Source organism: Columba livia, chromosome 4, assembly GCF_036013475.1.
Source record: "Columba livia isolate bColLiv1 breed racing homer chromosome 4, bColLiv1.pat.W.v2, whole genome shotgun sequence".
Classification (NCBI taxonomy): Eukaryota; Metazoa; Chordata; class Aves; order Columbiformes; family Columbidae; genus Columba; species Columba livia.
This window is the reverse complement of record NC_088605.1, coordinates 10641851-10661324: the sequence shown is the minus strand read 5'-3', so window position 1 is coordinate 10661324 and position 19474 is coordinate 10641851. Positions and strand designations below refer to the sequence as shown.

The 19474-nt window shown below is 37.8% G+C and overlaps 1 protein-coding gene across 7 annotated transcripts in view; it reads right to left on the bottom strand.

Annotated features, from left to right (window-relative positions):
* DOK7 (docking protein 7) overlaps positions 1–19474 on the bottom strand; it is a 66290-nt gene that overhangs the window by 9479 nt on the left and 37337 nt on the right. For all 7 annotated transcript variants that reach the window (XR_010472101.1, XR_010472102.1, XM_065060453.1 and 4 more), the window contains one exon: positions 7980–8022. Coding sequence is in view for 5 of the 7 variants with exons in the window: in XM_065060453.1 (XP_064916525.1) it covers positions 7980–8022 (43 nt within the window). In the remaining 2 variants the exon portion in view is untranslated. The remainder of the gene's footprint in view (positions 1–7979; positions 8023–19474) is intronic.

Sequence of the window (19474 nt, the reverse complement as noted above, 5' to 3'; positions counted from 1 at the left end):
CCCTGGAAGTGTTCAAGAGCAGGCTGGACAAGGGTTCGAGCAACCTGGTCAAGTGGAAGGTGTCCCTACCCATGGCAGGGGAGTTGAGACTAGAAGATCTTTAAGGTCACTTTCAAACTAAGACATTCTAGGTTTCTGTGATTCTATGGTTTAGTAGGATTGGGAGTGTTAGTTTCACAGTTGAGCTCAATGATCTCAAAGGTCTTTTCTAAATGATTCTATGATTCTGTGTGGTGTGGTTTGTCTACAAACACACATCCCTTCTTTATTTACCCAGGAAACTAATCATCGTTATACCTACCTGTTTGGTTAGCATTGTGCCTATCCAGCCATGAATGTCTTGTCTCTATTGCTGTCACCATGGGCATCAATGCACCAGCATTTTTTTTCCTGATACGAATAATTTCAAGGGAACTTCTTGTGTAAGTAAATGGTACTTGACAGAAATAAGGTAGAAGGTTGAGCATATGAGCAACCCTGCCACTGGTGACAGGGCAGCTGTGCCATGTGCTGCTGGGTGTTGGGGATCGGGGATAAATTTAACACTAAACTGGTGAATCGTCTTTGAGCAGGTGAGACACTTCTCTGCAAATTGTTTTTAAAATAGCATCCAAAAATTGTTGAGATTCTTACATGACATGAAAAAGCTCTGTAAGATAAATAGCAGCCTCGAATACCTAAGAAATCTGCAGGACCTAAAAGTCTAAAGAAAATGGTAACTTCTTAATTATTCCCCTGTATAAACTATACATTCATACATTTTTTTTCTAATTCTAATAATTTCCACACTTACAAAAATTATTCTTACACTTTCATAAAATAAATCTAAACAAAACCCACAGATTATTTAATTTAATGAGGAGAATTGATTAAAAAAATAATAAACACCTATTTCAGAAGTGCACAACTGGCCTAAAACCTTTAGTTGTGAAGACTTTGTGTACATAAAACCAAATATCCACATAATACAAAGGTACATCAATTTTCAGGCACACCATACTGAGAAACTGATTTTGTATTTTAACAAATGATATCAGATTGTAGAATCTTTATACACTCTGGTGAGGACTTAACCACTAAAAATATTGTTTGAAATTTTATTTTTAACAAGATTGATGATAAAAATAAATGCAAAAATAGGACAGAAATTATGATGCCTTGGACTGATTTACTTATTTTAATTTTTCTCACCTCAGAGAATCCTGTCTCTGCATTATTAAGAATATCAGAATATGCTTTATGCAGCTGAAAGCCTTACCTTAATTTGAAGATTGTACCTTTACACTAATTGCAGCTTCATTACAAAATTGGTGTGGGGTATTTTTCTCCCTCAAAAACTTAATGTAATTCAATAGAAATCACTCCACAGGAAACAGGGATTCCAGCCCACTTATGGTCAAGTTGAAGTTTTCCCATTAGGAGCCGGTTTAAAAGAACTGTGTTAATGCTTCAGGATTTGACCTGTTGCATTTTCCTCATTTTCAAATCTCACACCTAACAAATATTTACATTGTCAAATCTCTCATGGAATTTTTTTTTAAGCTCTGAACTGAGTAATATAAAGACATGTCAACAGAGACCAACCTATATATTTTCTTCCTTCTTTATATCTACCATGTAAACTGGTTTGTTTCTTATTCACGAATCTTAGGATATTTTCTGCAAGAATGGAAAAATCAAGGTAGCAAGATGAATTTCTGAATGTATAAAGCATCCAGCAAGAGATGGACACTCCCTTCCATCACTCTTTTTGTCTTACAAGGGATTGTAAGAATAATTTTTCCAGCTTCCCCTGCCATCCAGTTCTGTGTGACTGACTTGCTCACGTCTTTGTTAAAACTGAGTGGCTCATCAAGAGAGTTATTTCTGTTCTACTTTCCTCAGTGTGTAAGAGGAAGAAGATATTCAAAATATGACAAAATGAAAATACGCTACAGAATATTTTGCATTCCTACATATGATTAGACTCAAAATGTCTGATGTAGCTCAATGAGGACAACCACCACTTGAAACATTTTTCTAACTTCATAGTCTTTTTTTTGTGCCAAGTCTTCAAAAATAAGCACAGTTTACAGGACATGTGCTACAAGAAAGAGACATGAAAAAAGAAGAAGGGAAAGGGAAGGGAAAGGGAAATACATGCTATAAATTGAGCCCAGACACTTTACATTTTCGGATCCTGTCACCTATCATTACGTGTGAATAGACACGTGCAACACTGCACTGTATTTACCAAGCAAGCACTTCTTAATGCTCAGCCTCCACTTTGCCTTCATGGAGAAGGTCACAAACTCTGAAGGTTTGGGTTATTAAATTTCCTGACAAGGAGTCAGGACAGAAGAAAACACTATGATCTACCATAAATTCTTGCTTCTTGTTGAATTAAAACTACCTTTATTATGAAGTACTTCGATCCACTTAGCCAAGCAACTTTTCCATCTCCTCCGAAGAGAGATACCTTGCTTAAGAGAGCACCCAAAGGCTGGAGATACTGATTGACAGGTGAAATACTGCAGGAGGTTTTTTCATGAAAATGTAATAATAGGCTTCCTAGTGCTGTATGATTGTTATATAAAACTTCTGTAAGTTTGTTACTCTTCAGTTTTCAAAGTGATTTCATATATTTTCTGCCAATCAAATGGCATTATCTGCAATACAAAAAAGCCGAAGAGGATGCTTAAAAACGCTTACTTGGTCTACAGATTTCACCATATTCAGAAATGCCTCCTGACTCTCTAACAGTCAACTTTGGAAGTAGAAAAATCACTCAAAATTAGGAATGGATTCCAGCACAGTGACTGTTCAAATATTGCTCCACAAAGACGTTCAGTGTGTCCAAAAGAATCACAGATGATCAAACTACCTCTTGCTATTATTTATCCTCCCTTGCTGTAGGGCCATTCTAGCCCAGCATCTCATCCTTAAAAATGTAAAAGTGTTAAGCTAGAATCATTACCATTTTCATGTACCAGCAAACTCAGTGTCTGTTTTTTGAAAAATGTAACTTCAAAGATACTTTACATATATTTGCTCCAAAAATCTTGATGCATCTGAAGCTCAGTATCTATTTCAGCCAAGAATGAAGGTCACATAATGTGTTTCCTTAACAGGAGAAGAAGGAAAAAACAAAAATGCTGAAATAATCACTTTTTTTTTCCTCCACCTGCAAGGCCCCAATTGATTCTGGGAGTCACTAAGACCAAGGTTTAGCCTGAAAATGAAATACGTATTTTAATCGGCTGAGCTCCTATTTTTCTTCCCCTACAGAATTATTTTGAGTGCACTTATAAAACAAAGCACAATCAAGAAAACACATGCCATGTTATGTATTATGGCAGTGGTTTATTGATCAGTTTCTCATTATAATAAGGCTCTTTTATTACAGTGTTTAGCCCTATCAGGTATGACATATTTATGATGGACACTGTCCAGCACACAGTCCTTTATTGGCTCAATAAAAGTATCATGGTGTACTTTGTCTCCCTACATCTGAAGAGCTGACAACACATTTCCTAAAAAAAAAAGAAAAAAAATTGTGACTTATAAATTATTTTCAACCTAAGCAACAACAATGAACACAGTATGGCCCAGATTCTTCTTTCTCACTGTTCACAATTAATCCCTTGAAAGCTTACTCCTAAGCTTGAGACAGAAATATCAGGCTGCATAGATTCTCACTAAAAATATTTAAAATGCATGAAAGAAAGCCTATTTTTCCATTAGAAAACCTTAGCTGTCAGACAGCTGAGTTTGTTTCCAGCACCCATCACCTGTTTATGCTTAATTTTATTCTCTGTTTCAATCTCTCTACTTTGACTCCCTACCTACCTAAGAACAATTTAATAGAGATACAACATTCATAATCAGTGTTGAGCTGACATTTCAGCTAATTCCAATCCACGGCATAGTTTTATGTTTATTCTTTAACTAATTCTCTCAGGACATTTCCCATCAAGCATTGTGTAGGTTTGGTATTACAAGTAAAGGGGCTGTCAGATAACAAGAGTGTCTGTTGCGAAGCTGATGGATTTGCTCCTTTGAAATATGGAAAACATGGAACTGCACATACCAGAAAAAATAAAGAAATAAAAATAAAAAATAAATAAAGGAAACACAACTTCAGAGTCACAAAACTTAACAATATTTAAGTATGCTGCTTCCATGGGCGGATGTTTGTTAACTTATTTTCTCAGTCAGCTATTGACTTTTGTAGTGCCAGTGCCTGCGGCTCAGAAGCACAGGGAGATCAGACCTGCCACTACAGATGTTTAATTTCGGTGTTGAAATGCTCAAGGTTGGATCTGGCTCCTGGGAATGCCCAGGCAATCCTGAGCTTACCTGAGCTAATTGGAATGGACAAAGGTTTCTGAAATATGGAGCACAAAGCCTGTATGAAATGCTTTCTCCAGGGACTGCAAAGGGTCCCCAAGCCCTTCTGCAAACCCATTCCAGCTCTCAACTTCTCTAAATAGGAGCCTTGGGATTCAGCCTTCTCCATTCAGTTGGAATGGGTGGCAACCAAGGACAGAGCTAGTGGCATTTCTCCCACACGTAAAACATCATGGTTTAAACATCATTCATAAAACAAGAGAGCTGTGATGGAGCTCTACTCAAGTGAGAAAATCCAAATATTTTGAAGGAGAGCATGAAGGCATCATAAGTAAGGGCTGGAGGTTCCTATCTAAGCTGCTGCAATGAACTACCAAGTAGCACAAGATTTAAATAATAGGCCTAAATCACACTGTAAGTGTTAGGAAATACATTCTAAATGTAAGAATAGCAAGGAATTTCAGATGATTTAAGGTGGATTAAGGATTCTATTGCAGAACATGCTAAGCAGACACCTGTCGGACATACACACAGAAATATATCCTAACCTCAGGGCAGAGGCTTGAGCTAGAGACAACACCTTCAGCCCTGTTTTTCCTACAGTACTTTGATTAGAGTACCAGAAAGGTAACCAAGATAATGACAAGCTCTTCAGCTCACTGTTCTGTGAAGAAATGTGCTACCTTTTCGTTCCATCTCTCAACACTGAATGTGCTTCTCATTCATGGTCCCTTAATTCAAAACACATAAGCAGGTCCTCAGAAAGGGACACACATACAGATCTCTGAAAATGCGTCCGCTAGATCAGGCTACAAAATTTCTCAAGTGTTCATGAAAAATTCTATATAAGTCCCACGAGAGCTTCTTAGACCAAATGTGCTGAACATAGGTGCCTCCAGAATCCAGGAGTCTCAGAAATCAGGAGAGCTGAATTACATTTTTGAACCTCTATTCTGTCATGGTATTTCAAGGTCCGTTATAACCATGAATGTAGTCTACTACACCTAAGAGCAGGCACACCCACATCACACAACTCCAAACAATCCCCCACCTTGACCTTCAGCACAAAGCTATGATAACAATGGGAGCACTTTGCCCCTACAAATGCAAGGAGTTTAATTCAGTCTTTCTAATCAAGCTTTATGAAGCTTTTTGATAACAAAGACAAACAAATTATTTAAATCATAATTAAATCATCCAATCCAACTTGTTTTCTTTCCACCTAGCAATACCATTCAGAATTGTTGCCACATTTACGACCACTTTTCAGCTTGCCATTAGAATTAGACACATTTCTCTGGAGTTGCTGAGTCTATTGCTCAGCATATATAACTAACAGTAAAAAGAGAATATCATCACCCACATTCACTACCAATAAACTGAAAAATATTTTATTATAAAAATTGATTCTGACTCTTTAACTTCATTTCTTGCTATAGAACTGTGGCATTCAAGAGCAAAAATACTGTACAGAACATATGGGCACCTTTAGCACTGGAAGAGGTGGGTTTGTATTCATACAGTGTATTTGAACGAAAATACAACACAATCCTTTCTGTGATAAAAAAATAAATGTGTTTATGAATAAGCAGACTGCTACACTAGCAAACATTGTAGATGTGTATTGGGTCATTGTACAATTGCTCATGCTAGTAGAGGTATCTTGTCACGTACATGTGCAAGACAGGTTTTGAAAGCAGTCACCTCAAATTAGTGTGCCTGTATGTCATCATCAACAATGGATTAAAAAATCATAATGGAGAAACACAGAACGGTTCTAATGCTGTTCCTTTAGTCCAACAGAACTGTTTGAATTATGGCTCGGCACCAAGGAACCTTCAGTTAAAGGCTTGGATTAAACAAGAGGGAACCAAAACATTTAAAGGCTACAACACTGTTTTGAAAGCTTTGCAACACCAGGGTCAATTATACTTGGAATGCTGACATATATGCAAGACAATAGTTCAGAAGGAAATATCTGAGTATAACAATAATGGTACAATGAGACAGACAAAACACAGGTTTCTTTTGTATTCTGAAAAATAGAATTGTATTGAAGAATGAAGTTCTACAGTTATATAACAAGACTGAGAGATGAAACCCCACCAAGACAGACAGAAACTTCATCTACTGGCTTTAGATGCTGCATCTGCCTAAAGCATTTTATACTTATTCTAACTAGTGTTCAGTTATTTTCTTAAGTAATATTTTCCCAGTGTACCAGACATGAAAAGCCACTCAAGTTTCCTCGATCTTCCCTCTTCCCTTTCTGTTGATCTAAAAATCTATCCTGTATTTCTGCATTTCCAATTTGCTTAATGATAGGTTTTATTAAAACAACTAACTCCTTCATCTGTATGCATAGTCTGTATTAAGCCTTTTGTCGGGTATTGCTTACATCCACAAATAATTTATCACTGAAATTAATGCAGAAATAATATTGTGCCCACCAGACGCAGCTATAGACCCAAGTTCCCCTGTATTTACACACACTTTAATCATAAGTGCTCCAGTTTCCTTGGGTTGATTAGAGGACTAGAAACCTGAGTACCAGAAGGAAAGATAAAATTAGAGTTAATGATCCAATTTGTTCTTCTACTTAGACGTCTATAAATCAAGAGTAATTCCACTGACTCGAGTGGAATAACTAGGAACGAGATCTGCTAAATGCCTCTGGATTTCCTCCTGCTAAGACACACAAAGGAATAGAGTTACTTACGACCTTCTCCAGAGACACCTCCTAATCCTAGGTATCTTACTGGATTTGTTCACACAAGTATCAATCAGCTATACTTCTTTACCTGTTTTCTAAGATTTTTAAAAGAAATAAAGAAACCCAAGCACAAAGAGCTGTTCTATGTCTATTGGAAGCAAGCAACCTGAGAAATTTAATGGACCTACTGAATTATGAGGTAAACAGTTTACAAAATATAATGACATTTAAGATTCTAAACAACTTCTTTGCAGATATCTCTCAAATAAGTAAGATGGAGACAACACACAAAACCAAACACTTACAGAATGTTACCTATGAAGTAAAATGATGATACAAGAGGTGCCAGATCTATTTGCCCACTTTAGACAGGGAACTGCAGATCACCAACATGTTCTACTGATTTACAATGCAAAGTGTTACCTTTGCCTAAATAATCTTTCCCAGCTAGGTACTCAGCTTCCTCCCTGCACTCATTTTGTTGGTCGATCATTAGTTCCACTGACACGAGAGAAGCATCCTCATGTTGCCTCTGGTAAGAATACATTCCTGTGTTTTTGTGTTATTTAGAAAACTGTGTATGCACACTGAACATGTAAATCAAATTTCCCCTTGGTGTTACTATACCCTAAAAAAAACCATTTTATTGACTTTCTTTAAAATATGTGAGTTTCTCTATACAGAAACTGACAAGTTTGAGCATCTTTCGATTACAAAAGGGAAAAACAAGTATGTTAATATTTGCAACCAAAGATACCACAGATTACAATGCATTTCATAATTGTCAGCCATGAATTACAGCAGCACAACCAACCACAAACAGGATGCATCTCAATATAGTCTTTAATTCTGCTTCCATGAATCTTCAGTTTCCCTCATCACAATTTGGAACTTAAATATTATTCTTTAACAAAGCAAAAAACTTAAGAGCTCCTACCTGGTAGAGCTGGTAAGACTCCAGACTGTAATAGTGCTGTTCCCTAAAGAAAACAGAAAATTTTAGAATGAAAAATCTTCACAAGAAATAGAAACGTTACAAAAGAGAGGAAGAATGTCAGAGAAGTCACTTCACCACCACAAAAGCATAACACGTGGTTTTAAAATCCAGGACACAACTGTGTTCAGACCTAAAGATGTTCAGAACATGCACAAGTTGCAAAACCTTCATGGACCTTAGCAAAGTCTCACTAACTTGGCCTTGGGTTCTTTGCAACAGCTGTAGCGGGCACCGTAAGGCTTAGCGCTATTGAATCAGTCAGGAATTGAACAGCAAAATGCAAGAAAATTTTATATTCAGATGCAGATGATATCAAGTTGGAGTAACAGGATTAACATATGTAAATTAGGGCAATGCCCTATATTTGCTTAAAATGGTAGGTGTTGTGAGCAGACCAAAGCCTGGTGTTCTTCTGACTCAGCTCCATAAAACCAACATATTTTATCCTAGAGCTCACATGGACTTCAGACTGCCTACAAACCCCACCTGTGACATCAGGGTCTTTCTAGGAAAGCTTTGTGCCATCTCAGATGCTTCACATGACTCATACCATGGTGATACAAGGCCACATCAGACCAGTCAGGCACAGAGAACCAGTGCCCATTGACACTTGACAGTAAGATGTTCCAAAACGTGCTTGCAGGCCAGGTTTCTCCCCAGTTATACCATCTATGTCACTCAAAACTGATCTGGGGGACACTCTGGCACTGTCAGAGATCACTTATATTTCTCTGACCTTGGTGAGACCAAGAATGCATCATCATGATCCATTCTTTTTGATAAATAAATGTGTCTTCTGGATTTTGAAGCTGAAAACACTATATACCTATTAGAGCTGAGCAATAACATTGCCCAATTCCAAAGCAATAAAATCCCATTTTATATAGCACTTGACAGTAATTTTCTTCACCTAAATTCACAGACTGGTTAGCCCCGATAACCCTGCATTTACTATGCTTTCTTATAATCTGGTGGTTTTCTGACACACTTGGGATTTATATATATCTTTCCCCTATACAGGCACTGCACTGACATCCCAAAATTGTTCAACAGAAAACAAAATAGATTATTTTTTCAATTCCTGCACAACATTTCCTTAAGACAAACATATGAAGACATAAAACTCACTACATTTGACTATCATAAAAAAATGTCAGAGTTATCAACTAAATCAAACTTCATTTAAAGTAGGAGGAAAGGTTTATTTTTGGTTTTAATGAACCTTGCAACAAACTAGAAAAAATATTTGACAATATTACACTGATTCTGTGTCAGCCAATAAAATATATATTAAAAGAGCTTAATTGGAACAATTGGAGTAGTGTGTGATAATTGGTGGTGTGTTTTGAAATCTGCAGCACAGAACAACTTTCAATGGTGAAATAACACAATATGCAGGATGTTTCTGTCTGATCCCATTGCAAACAAAATCTACAGCTTCAATATTTACTTGAGCTTTTATGCCAGCTGAATATTTTAATACTTAAGACACTGAATTTGAGCAACTGTTTAAAGTAGAAGTAGCAACCAGAAGCACAGCAAATATTTCATTTCTAAAAAAGAAAAAAACACCCCACAGCATTTCAGAAAACAAGAGCATTTTATTAACTTAACCATAGTGGATGTTATTTGTTTCTATAGTTACTGTGCGCCACCACAGGAGCTGCTGTTTCATCTGGGGAATACACAGATCAAGGACAGAGGACTTCAGAGTCCATTATGAACAATATTCTGCACATTTAGCGAATGATATTTTTCCATTACAATAGAACTCACATGATTTTTTTTGTTACTATTATTCACAGCAGATTTGATAAAGGCATTTTTCCTGGCCTGGTAACTTTTTAGGGATTTACTAATATAGAAAATGAAAGAATAATTTCCTTGATTGTGTCTGTGGATACAAAGCAGATTATTCTGCCCATGAAGGTAGCGTCTACTAGCTTACTTAATGCAATAGTGGCAAACTGCAGTGTTGAAATGCATAAAAATCAAATAATACTAGTGAGAAAAATCTCACAAACTTTCTGGCAACTTTTTTTGCTTTTAAACAAAGCTTTTTTTCCTTTTTTTTTTTTTTTTTAATTTGTTGGGTATGAGGCAGGGGGGACCTAGTTCACAAAGTCAATCAAAAATTGCTTCAGGAAGGAAAAAGAAAATACCTTTATATTCCTCACCTTTTCCTCTTGATTCATTAACCTGCTCAGCCTTGCCACCAATCAGGGCATAGGTTTGATGCATGACATGTTTTTTAACTCTCTTTCCATAAATGCATTACACATCAGAATATCCTAAATTATGGCAAAAACATGCATATAAATAAAGCACAGAAAGACAAAAACCTAAAAGGAGATTGAAAGCTCTTTGAAGCAAGAATGGCATTTTGGTTCTTTGTATATGCATAATCTCCCAGAGAGGAGATTATCATCATTATCCATGTTGCAAGCTACAGTAATGCAGAGAAACAAAGTATTTTGATAATGATTGTTTTCCTTCTCACCTTATAGCAAAGTTATTTGCAAAATAGCATACGCTCCTACTTGCTAAACAGCTCTGCCCCACTCTAAATTCAAGTCATAAATACTTGATTTACTTGCAAATTAAGTTTTGCTGTTTTCCTTCCTCCCAGTGTTGCACAAGTATAGCACTGCTGCAAGAATAACGATTAAAAAATTGGCAATGACAAGTTGTTAAACATATTCCAGTTGAAGAAACTTTTTTTTGTGATATGCTGCTAAAGGCAAGTTAAAATTGATCAGCAGGGCTTTCTGACCTTTGAATGTGAGTGAGAATGTAGATCACCATTTGCCTTTTGTTCTACACATCATACATGACGTGGAAATAACTGAAAATTAAAGAGGTCATTTTGTTAACATAGCTACACTTTGTTCAACAAGAAAGTCTGATTTCATGCCTGGAACTCCAAGTTACTTTAATAAATAAATTCTAAAAAGTTTTCCATAAAAATGTACAAATTAGGTAAGATGAGAAAATTGATAAAGGCTATACAGACATTTCAAAGTCATTATTAGAAGATGAGATTATACTTGACAAAGAAAGTGCAAAAAGCAGACAGAACCTAGATGTGTGAAATTACATCAGATGTGGGACACTGATAAAATATCATTGATATGACAGTGAAAGATAACAAATAACTAAATGAGTCAGATGTTATTAGATTTTAAAAAAGAGTCCGAGATAATAAAATAAAACCAATTTTTTGTTATAAAGTGATTTTTCCAGACTATAACATTATTGTCTTCATTTCCATTTCAATGCATCATATTCTATTATTTCTGCAACTCTGAGGCCTCCTGCTGCAGTTGTTTGTAAGAGAGAGGCTTCACTAACTTACAGCAACTACCACTAAGGCAACTTTGTAGAAAGAACAGTATCAGAGCCTTAAAATATATATATTTTTAATTCTACAAGACTCAGACCAAACAACCTTTTGTCTGTAGGATAAACTTTTTAAATTGTTATGGCATAATGTACAAACATAAATGCATCGGTTTCAAATGCAAAGTATAATACATATCTCAAACTACCATATGATTACACCGAAGATATGATATTCAGACAATAACTAACAAAGTGAGTATCTAAGTCCTGAGTATCTCATACCATTACTGATAAATATAAGTTAAATATCTTTCTAAGGTAGATTCTTTTATCTACGACCCAAGAGCTGGGTGCTGAAATACACGATGCCTGGTTGTTAGTTCCAACAACCTCACCACAACACCCACAGTAAATGGATACGTACCACTTGCATATCACCCAGCGTGAACTACATGTCCAGGGCTATTTTAACTCTGGTAGTGATCTGGCTGCTGCCAGATGACATTCATTTTTGATGTTCTGCTTTCAAATATCCTGGGTAGGGTTCAACGACAGATGTTAGGAGAACCCACTAGGTTGATATGCTGGATCATTATTCACATATTAGCTCTGTTGCCCTAAACAGCTAAACAGAACCTAAGCCTTGGCATTTATTTCTGTCTGTGCAACCATCATAGTACATAATCCTTTTTACAGAAAATATGGGATTTTTTCCCACCTTGTGTATCTTTTGTGTATCTTTTGTGTATCTTTTTCTTTCCCCCTCTTTTAAAGTTTCATTTGATTTCAAAGTTTCATTCGCTTTAAATTTCATTAAACACATGATTTACCAGATCAGTCCTCATTTAAAAAAAATCACCAGACACAAATACTGTCTGATACATAGAGCAATATGCCTATCTTTCTCTATATACTCAAATCATTTTCCATGGACTACATAACCAATTCTGCCTTACTGCTGCCCATGGGAGTTTTAGTCTTTGGACACGAGATCAGCCTCAAAGTCCAGATCTTCCAGTAGAAGCTCCAAAGGAAGAAGCAAAGGTTACTATACTGTGCAATGTCCTATTCTTTGAAGAAGTTTGCCAGATTCATAGTGAAAAGAAGCATCACAACTGCTTTGTAAGCTCATCACTGTGGTGTGAAAAAGGAGCCAGGACTTTACATGTCAGATGGACAGAGGAAAACATGTAATTAAAAAAAAAATATATATATATATATTTGCTTGTTTCATATTTTTCCTCCTAAAAAGGAGGAAACCACACTTCCAAGAAAAATTATATCAGCTTCTGTAGATTGTAATGCTGAGCTGGACTCCATCATCACTGGCAAGAGGAATGAAATGCCATTTGCCTGATAACTGTCAACATATCAGACACACCTCATCAGTCACAGCTTATGTCATTCCCTTTGTGTATCTTTAGAAATAAAGCTTTTCTTTCAGCTCATCTGCATGTGGTAGCTTTTTATAGCTCCATTATTCTGAACCTCGTTAGAGTTCTCAGTACAGGAAAGACATGGACCTGTCAGAGTGGGTCCACAGGAAGGCCACAAAAATGAGGACAGGCTGGGAGAGTTGGGGTTGTTCAGTCTGGAAAAGAGAAGGCTCCAGGGACACCTTATTGCGGCATTTCAGTAATTGAAAAGGAGCCTATAAGAAAGATGGGGACAGACTTTGTAGCAGGGCCTGTTACAACAGGACAAGGGGTCATGGCTTTAAACTAAAAGAGGGGAGATTCAGGCTAGACATGAGGAAGAAATTTTTTTACAATCGGGGTGGTAAAGTACTGGCACAGGTTGCCTAGAGAGGTGTTATTAATAGATGCCCCATCCATGGAGATATCCAAGTCCAAGCTGGACGGGGCTCTGACCTGATCTAGTCAAAGATGTCCCTGCTCATGGCAGGGAGGTTGGACTAGATGAGCTTTAAAGTTCCCTTCTAGCCCAAAGCATTCTATGATTTTCAGGTGTCATTTCCTTTAGTCTAAGCACATATATGAAACTTTGCCCCAGTCTGAGTCCTCCAACTGGAAGAAGAAAGGCTCAACAAGAATAAGGCTCCCAGATGCTTCTTGTTACAAAAGAGGAATTCATACTCAATAGCAATAGAAGCAACTATTTGCACTGTGAACTTTTTATCCAGCACCAAAAATGCACTCATAAACAAAGAGGATAGATTGCAATATTGGTCAGTTCCTTAATTTTCATGGAGAACATGATCTAGATTTTTTTCTCCTCTTCCTTCCTTTGCTGTAAAGCTATCATGCAGTATAAAGACCATGCAAAACATCTAGTTTTTCAAGAGAAAACCATCAAAATCATGACTCAAAATCCAGTGGGTGATCCCTGAAAAGTGGCAACTACGAAGCAGACTTATTCTAACAATGAACAACCACTCTTGTGCCTGCTGTATATAACTGATGGCCCTTCACCACACTCCCTCTGACTGCTCCATGGAGCTTATAAGTAAAAGGAGGCAGTAGATTACAGTTACATTATAGAGTTTATGACAATAGTATCCTGAACTGCCGGCAATTTCTCAAAGAAGCAAAGGACATAATAAGAAATTCTGAATGAAGACTTTGAAATTAGCATCACAAAAATCGAAAAGTGTCAATTGCTTTTACAAAATGGAAAATAAAAAGTCTTAAACTTATCTAAGATTTCCTCATGAGTATTAAAAGACTATAACTTATTCTTGGAGCAAATCACCAGAAAAATTTAAAGCTGGAATGCTTAGGCTGCGACAAGGAAAAGAGAGTTCCCAGGAAAGGTCAACAAACAGTGACACACAGAGCAACCTTTAAAGGTCATCTGCTTTAATGGGCTGTTTCACAATGCCCAGCAGTTGATCAGGTTCTGAACAAAAAAATACAAAATTATTAAACTCTGTGATATTTCCTAACAATGAAATGAAATAGAAGCTCCTGTCCGTGGCATGCTTCAGCTGCAGGGCTCCGACTTCAGCTGCAAGCTTCTGATTACTCAGCTTCATCTGGCTCAAGCCAACTGTCGGCTCACAGAAAGATCGCTGAAGTCACTTCAGAAACATCCCAGTTTGCTCAGCCAAGCCCAAACATCAGCTGTTCTCTGAAGCATGAAGCTGGTGATTTCAGTGGCACTGGCAAGCTCTGCTGTGTCACACTAAAATACGTCTCCTAAAACCTGTGAGATAATCGCAGCTCAACTCATCTACAAGTTACAGGTATTTAAACAAGAGTATGAATGAAGAATGAAAAGTATTGTTTCATTCTAGTGCAAATTTGTGTAACCATCTTCTCTCTCTCATGTTTTTACAGAGGAACTCTTCAGCTGTGATTTCGATTATGCTTCTGTTTAGAGGAGCCTTCTGCTTCTTGCTGTGGGCTTCCCAGCTGTCCACAGCCACAAGCGGTTTGTCACCCAATCAAGCCTATGACCATTGGCATCAGACTATGACCATTAGCTCAAAAAATGACATTCCTGCCATTTACCATACTCTGAAATTGTCCACTTAAGGGACAGAAAGATAAGCTGGGCTGAGTTCTCTGTCACAGAGTGCCAGTTTGACTGAAAATGAGTCAATTTTCTTCATGTAGTTAGAAACCTTTCTTTTCCATAGCTAGCATGGTCATTATTTAGACTTAGTTTGACAACAAGAGATAAGACCCCAGCACAGAGTTAATGTTTTTAATTGCTCTGGTCTGAGGGCAACTGACATTCTGAGCTCTGCCCACAGGTGTGAGGCATCGAGGAAGCGGGGCATGGGTGGGCCAGAGCTTGACTGACATCCAGATTGATCAATAAGAGTATTCCATCCCATTAGTATCATGCTTCATACTTAAAGACAGTTGGGATCTTCCAGTTGCTCTCTTACTTCTTAGCACTTTTCACTCTTTTTTTTTGGAGCCGGGGTGTGTTCTGTTCAGGGTGTTTAGTTCAGCCTTTTACCATTTTGCAGAGGCTTCTGCGCCTTTCTGACTATTGTTTTCCTTTTTTCTCTCTTTGGGATCAGCTGTTCAGGACCAGATGCTGCTTCCTGGGACTGGCTGCTCGGTGCGGATGGAGTTTGTGAGGAATTGCCTTGAATCACAGAATGTCAGGGATTGGAACAGACCTTGAAAGATCATCCAGTCCAATCCCCCTGCCAGAGCAGGAACACCCAGATGAGGTTACACAGGAAGGAGTCCAGGTGGGTTTTGAATGTCTCCAGAGTAGGAGACTCCACAACCTACCTGGGCAGCCTGTTCCAGTGTCTGTCACCCTCACTGAGAATGAGTTTATTCTCAAATTTAAGTGGAACCTTTTGTGTTCCAGTTTGAACCCATTACCCCTTGTCCTATCATTGGTTGCCACCAAGAAGAGCTTGGCTCCATCCTTGTGACACTCACCTTTTATATATCTGTAAACATTAATGAGGTCACCCCTCAGTCTCCTCTCTTCCAAGCTAAAGAGCCCCAGCTCCCTCAGCCTTTCCTCATAAGGGAGATGCTCCTCTCCATCATCTTTGTTGCCCTGCGCTGGACTCTCTCCAGCCCTTCTTGAACTGAGTATCTTTTATTTCTGTTTCATACATATATTTACTAGTAGTGTATTAGTATTTTGTTATTTTATTAAACTGTGTGTATCTCAATCCAAGTTTCTCCCTTCCCTTTCTATTTCCTCCCCTATTTGGGGGAGGTGAGGAAGGGATGAGTGAGGAGCTACTGTGGTTGTTTTGCTAGCTCAGGTTAAACCACGACACACAGCCCTCATAAAAGCCAGTATCTGGATGCAGCTGCCCAGCTTCCACCCTGAGACAGAGGCCATCTCCAGCTGCCAGCCAGCAGCAACAGCCCTGAAATTCAGATGGCAGGAGTCTTGGTTGCAATGCTGAAGGGTCCAGTTGCAAGCTTTGCTACTGGTAATGTATGGTCATGGGGAAGCTGACACAGCAACAAGGAACATGATTTGCTCTTGACTTTTGTGTTTCAAAGACAGACCTAGAATTACTACACACCAAAGAGTCACAATGGGAGTGTGCTGAACAACTGGACTGTAACGCAGTTACGCGGTCACATATCATTTTTTCCACAGAACATGTGCCTCACTTACTGCACGAGAGAGGCACATGTGTGGGTAAAAGCAAGATGGCATGAGCAACTGTAAATCTGTCAATTCCTTAACAGTGAGGGGCTTAACTTTTCAACCTAAATAGCATCCTTTTCACATCACGCCATATCTCATTATGTATAAAAGTATTCAGACAGAATTCTAGAGGAAACACCTACGCAATTCCAACCAATGCATATAAAAATAACTGGTGTAAACACATCAGGGAAGTTTGTGTGTTTCCAGGCACTACTGCAAGTCAACCTCACATACTTCTAGGTTAGACAAAAAACATACTCAAGAGCATGTACAGCTGCCCCAAAGCAAAAACACTCAGGCCACTTCAGTGAATTTAAGCATAAGACACCCAGCTGATTTTCTAGTTCAAGATAGCATTGTCACCTTTTCAGAGATGTTTTCACAGCAACATTACATTCCCTTTCCCGAGCCTTGTTCAGCCAGGCCCCTGTTAGTTGAACCACCTCTCCTAAGTCACGCACAGAAACCCCATCTGTAATGCTTAAGCAGAAGAGTCTGAACACAGATTTGTTCTGACTGCTGAAGCCTCAGCAGTGCGCCCACAGCATCGCTTTAACCACTCACATTTTCACAGGTGGACATGAGTGCTGTTATTGAACATGCAGCTGAATAATAATAATGTACACAGTAGCTTCAGCCATGCAGAAAGACAAAATGTGTTTCTCTTTTAGAAGTGGCAAGGCCTTTATAAACAGATAGATGTTTATGAACAATGACAATCAACGTTAACTATAATAGGTTATATATTTGTATTCTTGTTAGAAGGACAGTAAAATTGCAGACATCTGTGCCTACAGCTCTATTTTAACACAAAAGGAATATATTTTCAAACTTAATTCAGTCCTGATAAGTGGAGGAAAAACATCATTCATATTTATGCCAAAAAAATATTTTCCTTTTTTTCCCCTTTTTTTCTCTTTTATTTATTTTTATTAATAGAGACTGGCACTTCTAAAGTCCTATGAAGTGCAATGGAAATGAAGTAATGTACACAAAGTAAAAGAGGCCTCAATTCCATGTATTCTAGTTTATATTCCAATTATTCCACTTTCCAACAGGGGGTAGCATTACATTGCTAAAAGAACATTTGGTATTCAAAATACACTCAGTTTCCCCACATCTGCTAGTCTGAGCTTCCTTGTGCAATAGATCTTTTAATTTCTACTCATTTCACCAAGTGAAAACCACTCCAGGCAGAAGCTCCAGCAAAACTACCATACCACTGCAAATAAGCCTCAGATGGGGTCCAGACAGGTGTGAATAACAGCAGACTTGACTCTGCTGTGCAGATAATAAGAAATGTGGTGTTATTTTGCTCTTGTTGCTGAGTTTGTCAAAGAAACAGGAGAGGCAAGGAGCACACAGACTGGACGCAACAGCTCACACGATCCATTTCTTTTGTATTTTAGAGTTCACAAGACTAACCGTGACACCACTGAGCATCTCAGTACTGCAGAAATACCTGTGAAATTAGGAGGGCTTGACACATGGGAAGTGTTGTTCTAGATTTTCTTAGAATAGCACATACCAGTAGAAACAACAGGGTTGTGCCACAGTAGGAATGTTAGCCCATTTCAAGATTTTAAATGTCAATACAAATGTACTGTTTAGCAGGAAGCTTGGAGAGACTGAAAGGAAATGAAAAGGACAGTAACTAATATATACTTGTTCTCTTGATTAGCAAAGGGGTAATTTATGGCAAATTTACACCAGAAGAGACATGTGAGACAAAAGGTCCAAGAATCCTTTCATTTCTTGACACTGAGACATTCCTTCTCTGATTAGGAAAGGGGATGAGCTTCAGCCAACATGCATAAGAGATTTATACACCTTCCACTGCAAAATAGCTCTTATGCCACTGTACTGAGAAGTATCCGAACTTATCATAACTATTCTTGTCAAAAACTTCCTGATTAACAGAAAATTCCACCAATAATACAAAATTGGGTAAAGTATCTCTTTTACTCAAGTTCTCCACTTGCAATAAGACTTTAAATCCGAGTCACCTATTCATAAAGAAAAGAGATTTTTTTTCAAATAGTTTAACTACAACTCTATGGCTACAGTGACAAACCGTAAAGAAGGGCTCAAACATAAAAATATTCCAAAAGCTAGCAAAGTGAAACCTCAGTTGTCAGAGAAAAATTAAACCTTCCTCCACAAATTCCTAGAGATGAAGGAAGTTTATGTTAAGCTGTAACTACCATTTTGAAGCGTTCGCCTAGGGACTGCCCTAAGAAAGGTCTGTTCCTCCTTCTACTTCCCCAAAGAGTGTTGTTCCTCACTGAGAGCTTAGCATGTGCTTGCACTAAAAATACACTTGGGCCTGTTTTGTAGCCGATGGAGCTATGCCAATTTACATTAGACCAGTTATTTGATTCCTTCCTTCCAGCCCATGCCACATAAAGACATAAAGAAAAGAATCCTTGTTATAACCTGAGCATCCTGCTCCACACAAAGTAAGAACTCGAGTGGGCTTAATTATGAGCCTATGAAGAATAAAAATGAAAGCCTTGCAATGTCATCTTCGTATTCATTTTTCTTCTTTTTCAACCTCACATTTACAGCTCAAGTTAGTCAAGTTGTCCCAGAAAAAAATTTATTAACAAGATAATCAGTGATCATCATTAGAAAGAAATGGATGGAACTGAGACAAATAAGGGAGAGAAGGCTCAAAATAGTAAGATTAAGACAAGTGTTTTCCTTTATCCCCAACCCATCATTGAAATTATGGTTTGTCAAAGGTAATGAAACTATAATTAAACTGCACAGCTTCAAAGGATACAGATACTTAACTATGCATAGGGGCTGCTCACAAGCTTCTCCTATACTGTAGAGCACTGCTAGAAATTATTAGTTATAATTATTTTTGTAGTTTTCCAAAGATTTCTATAGCAGTTATCTCCATAGCATGTGCATTCTGCTTGACTTGGTGTCTCAATAAATGAGATGAATCGGCAAACTTCATCTGGACATGTTTTCCT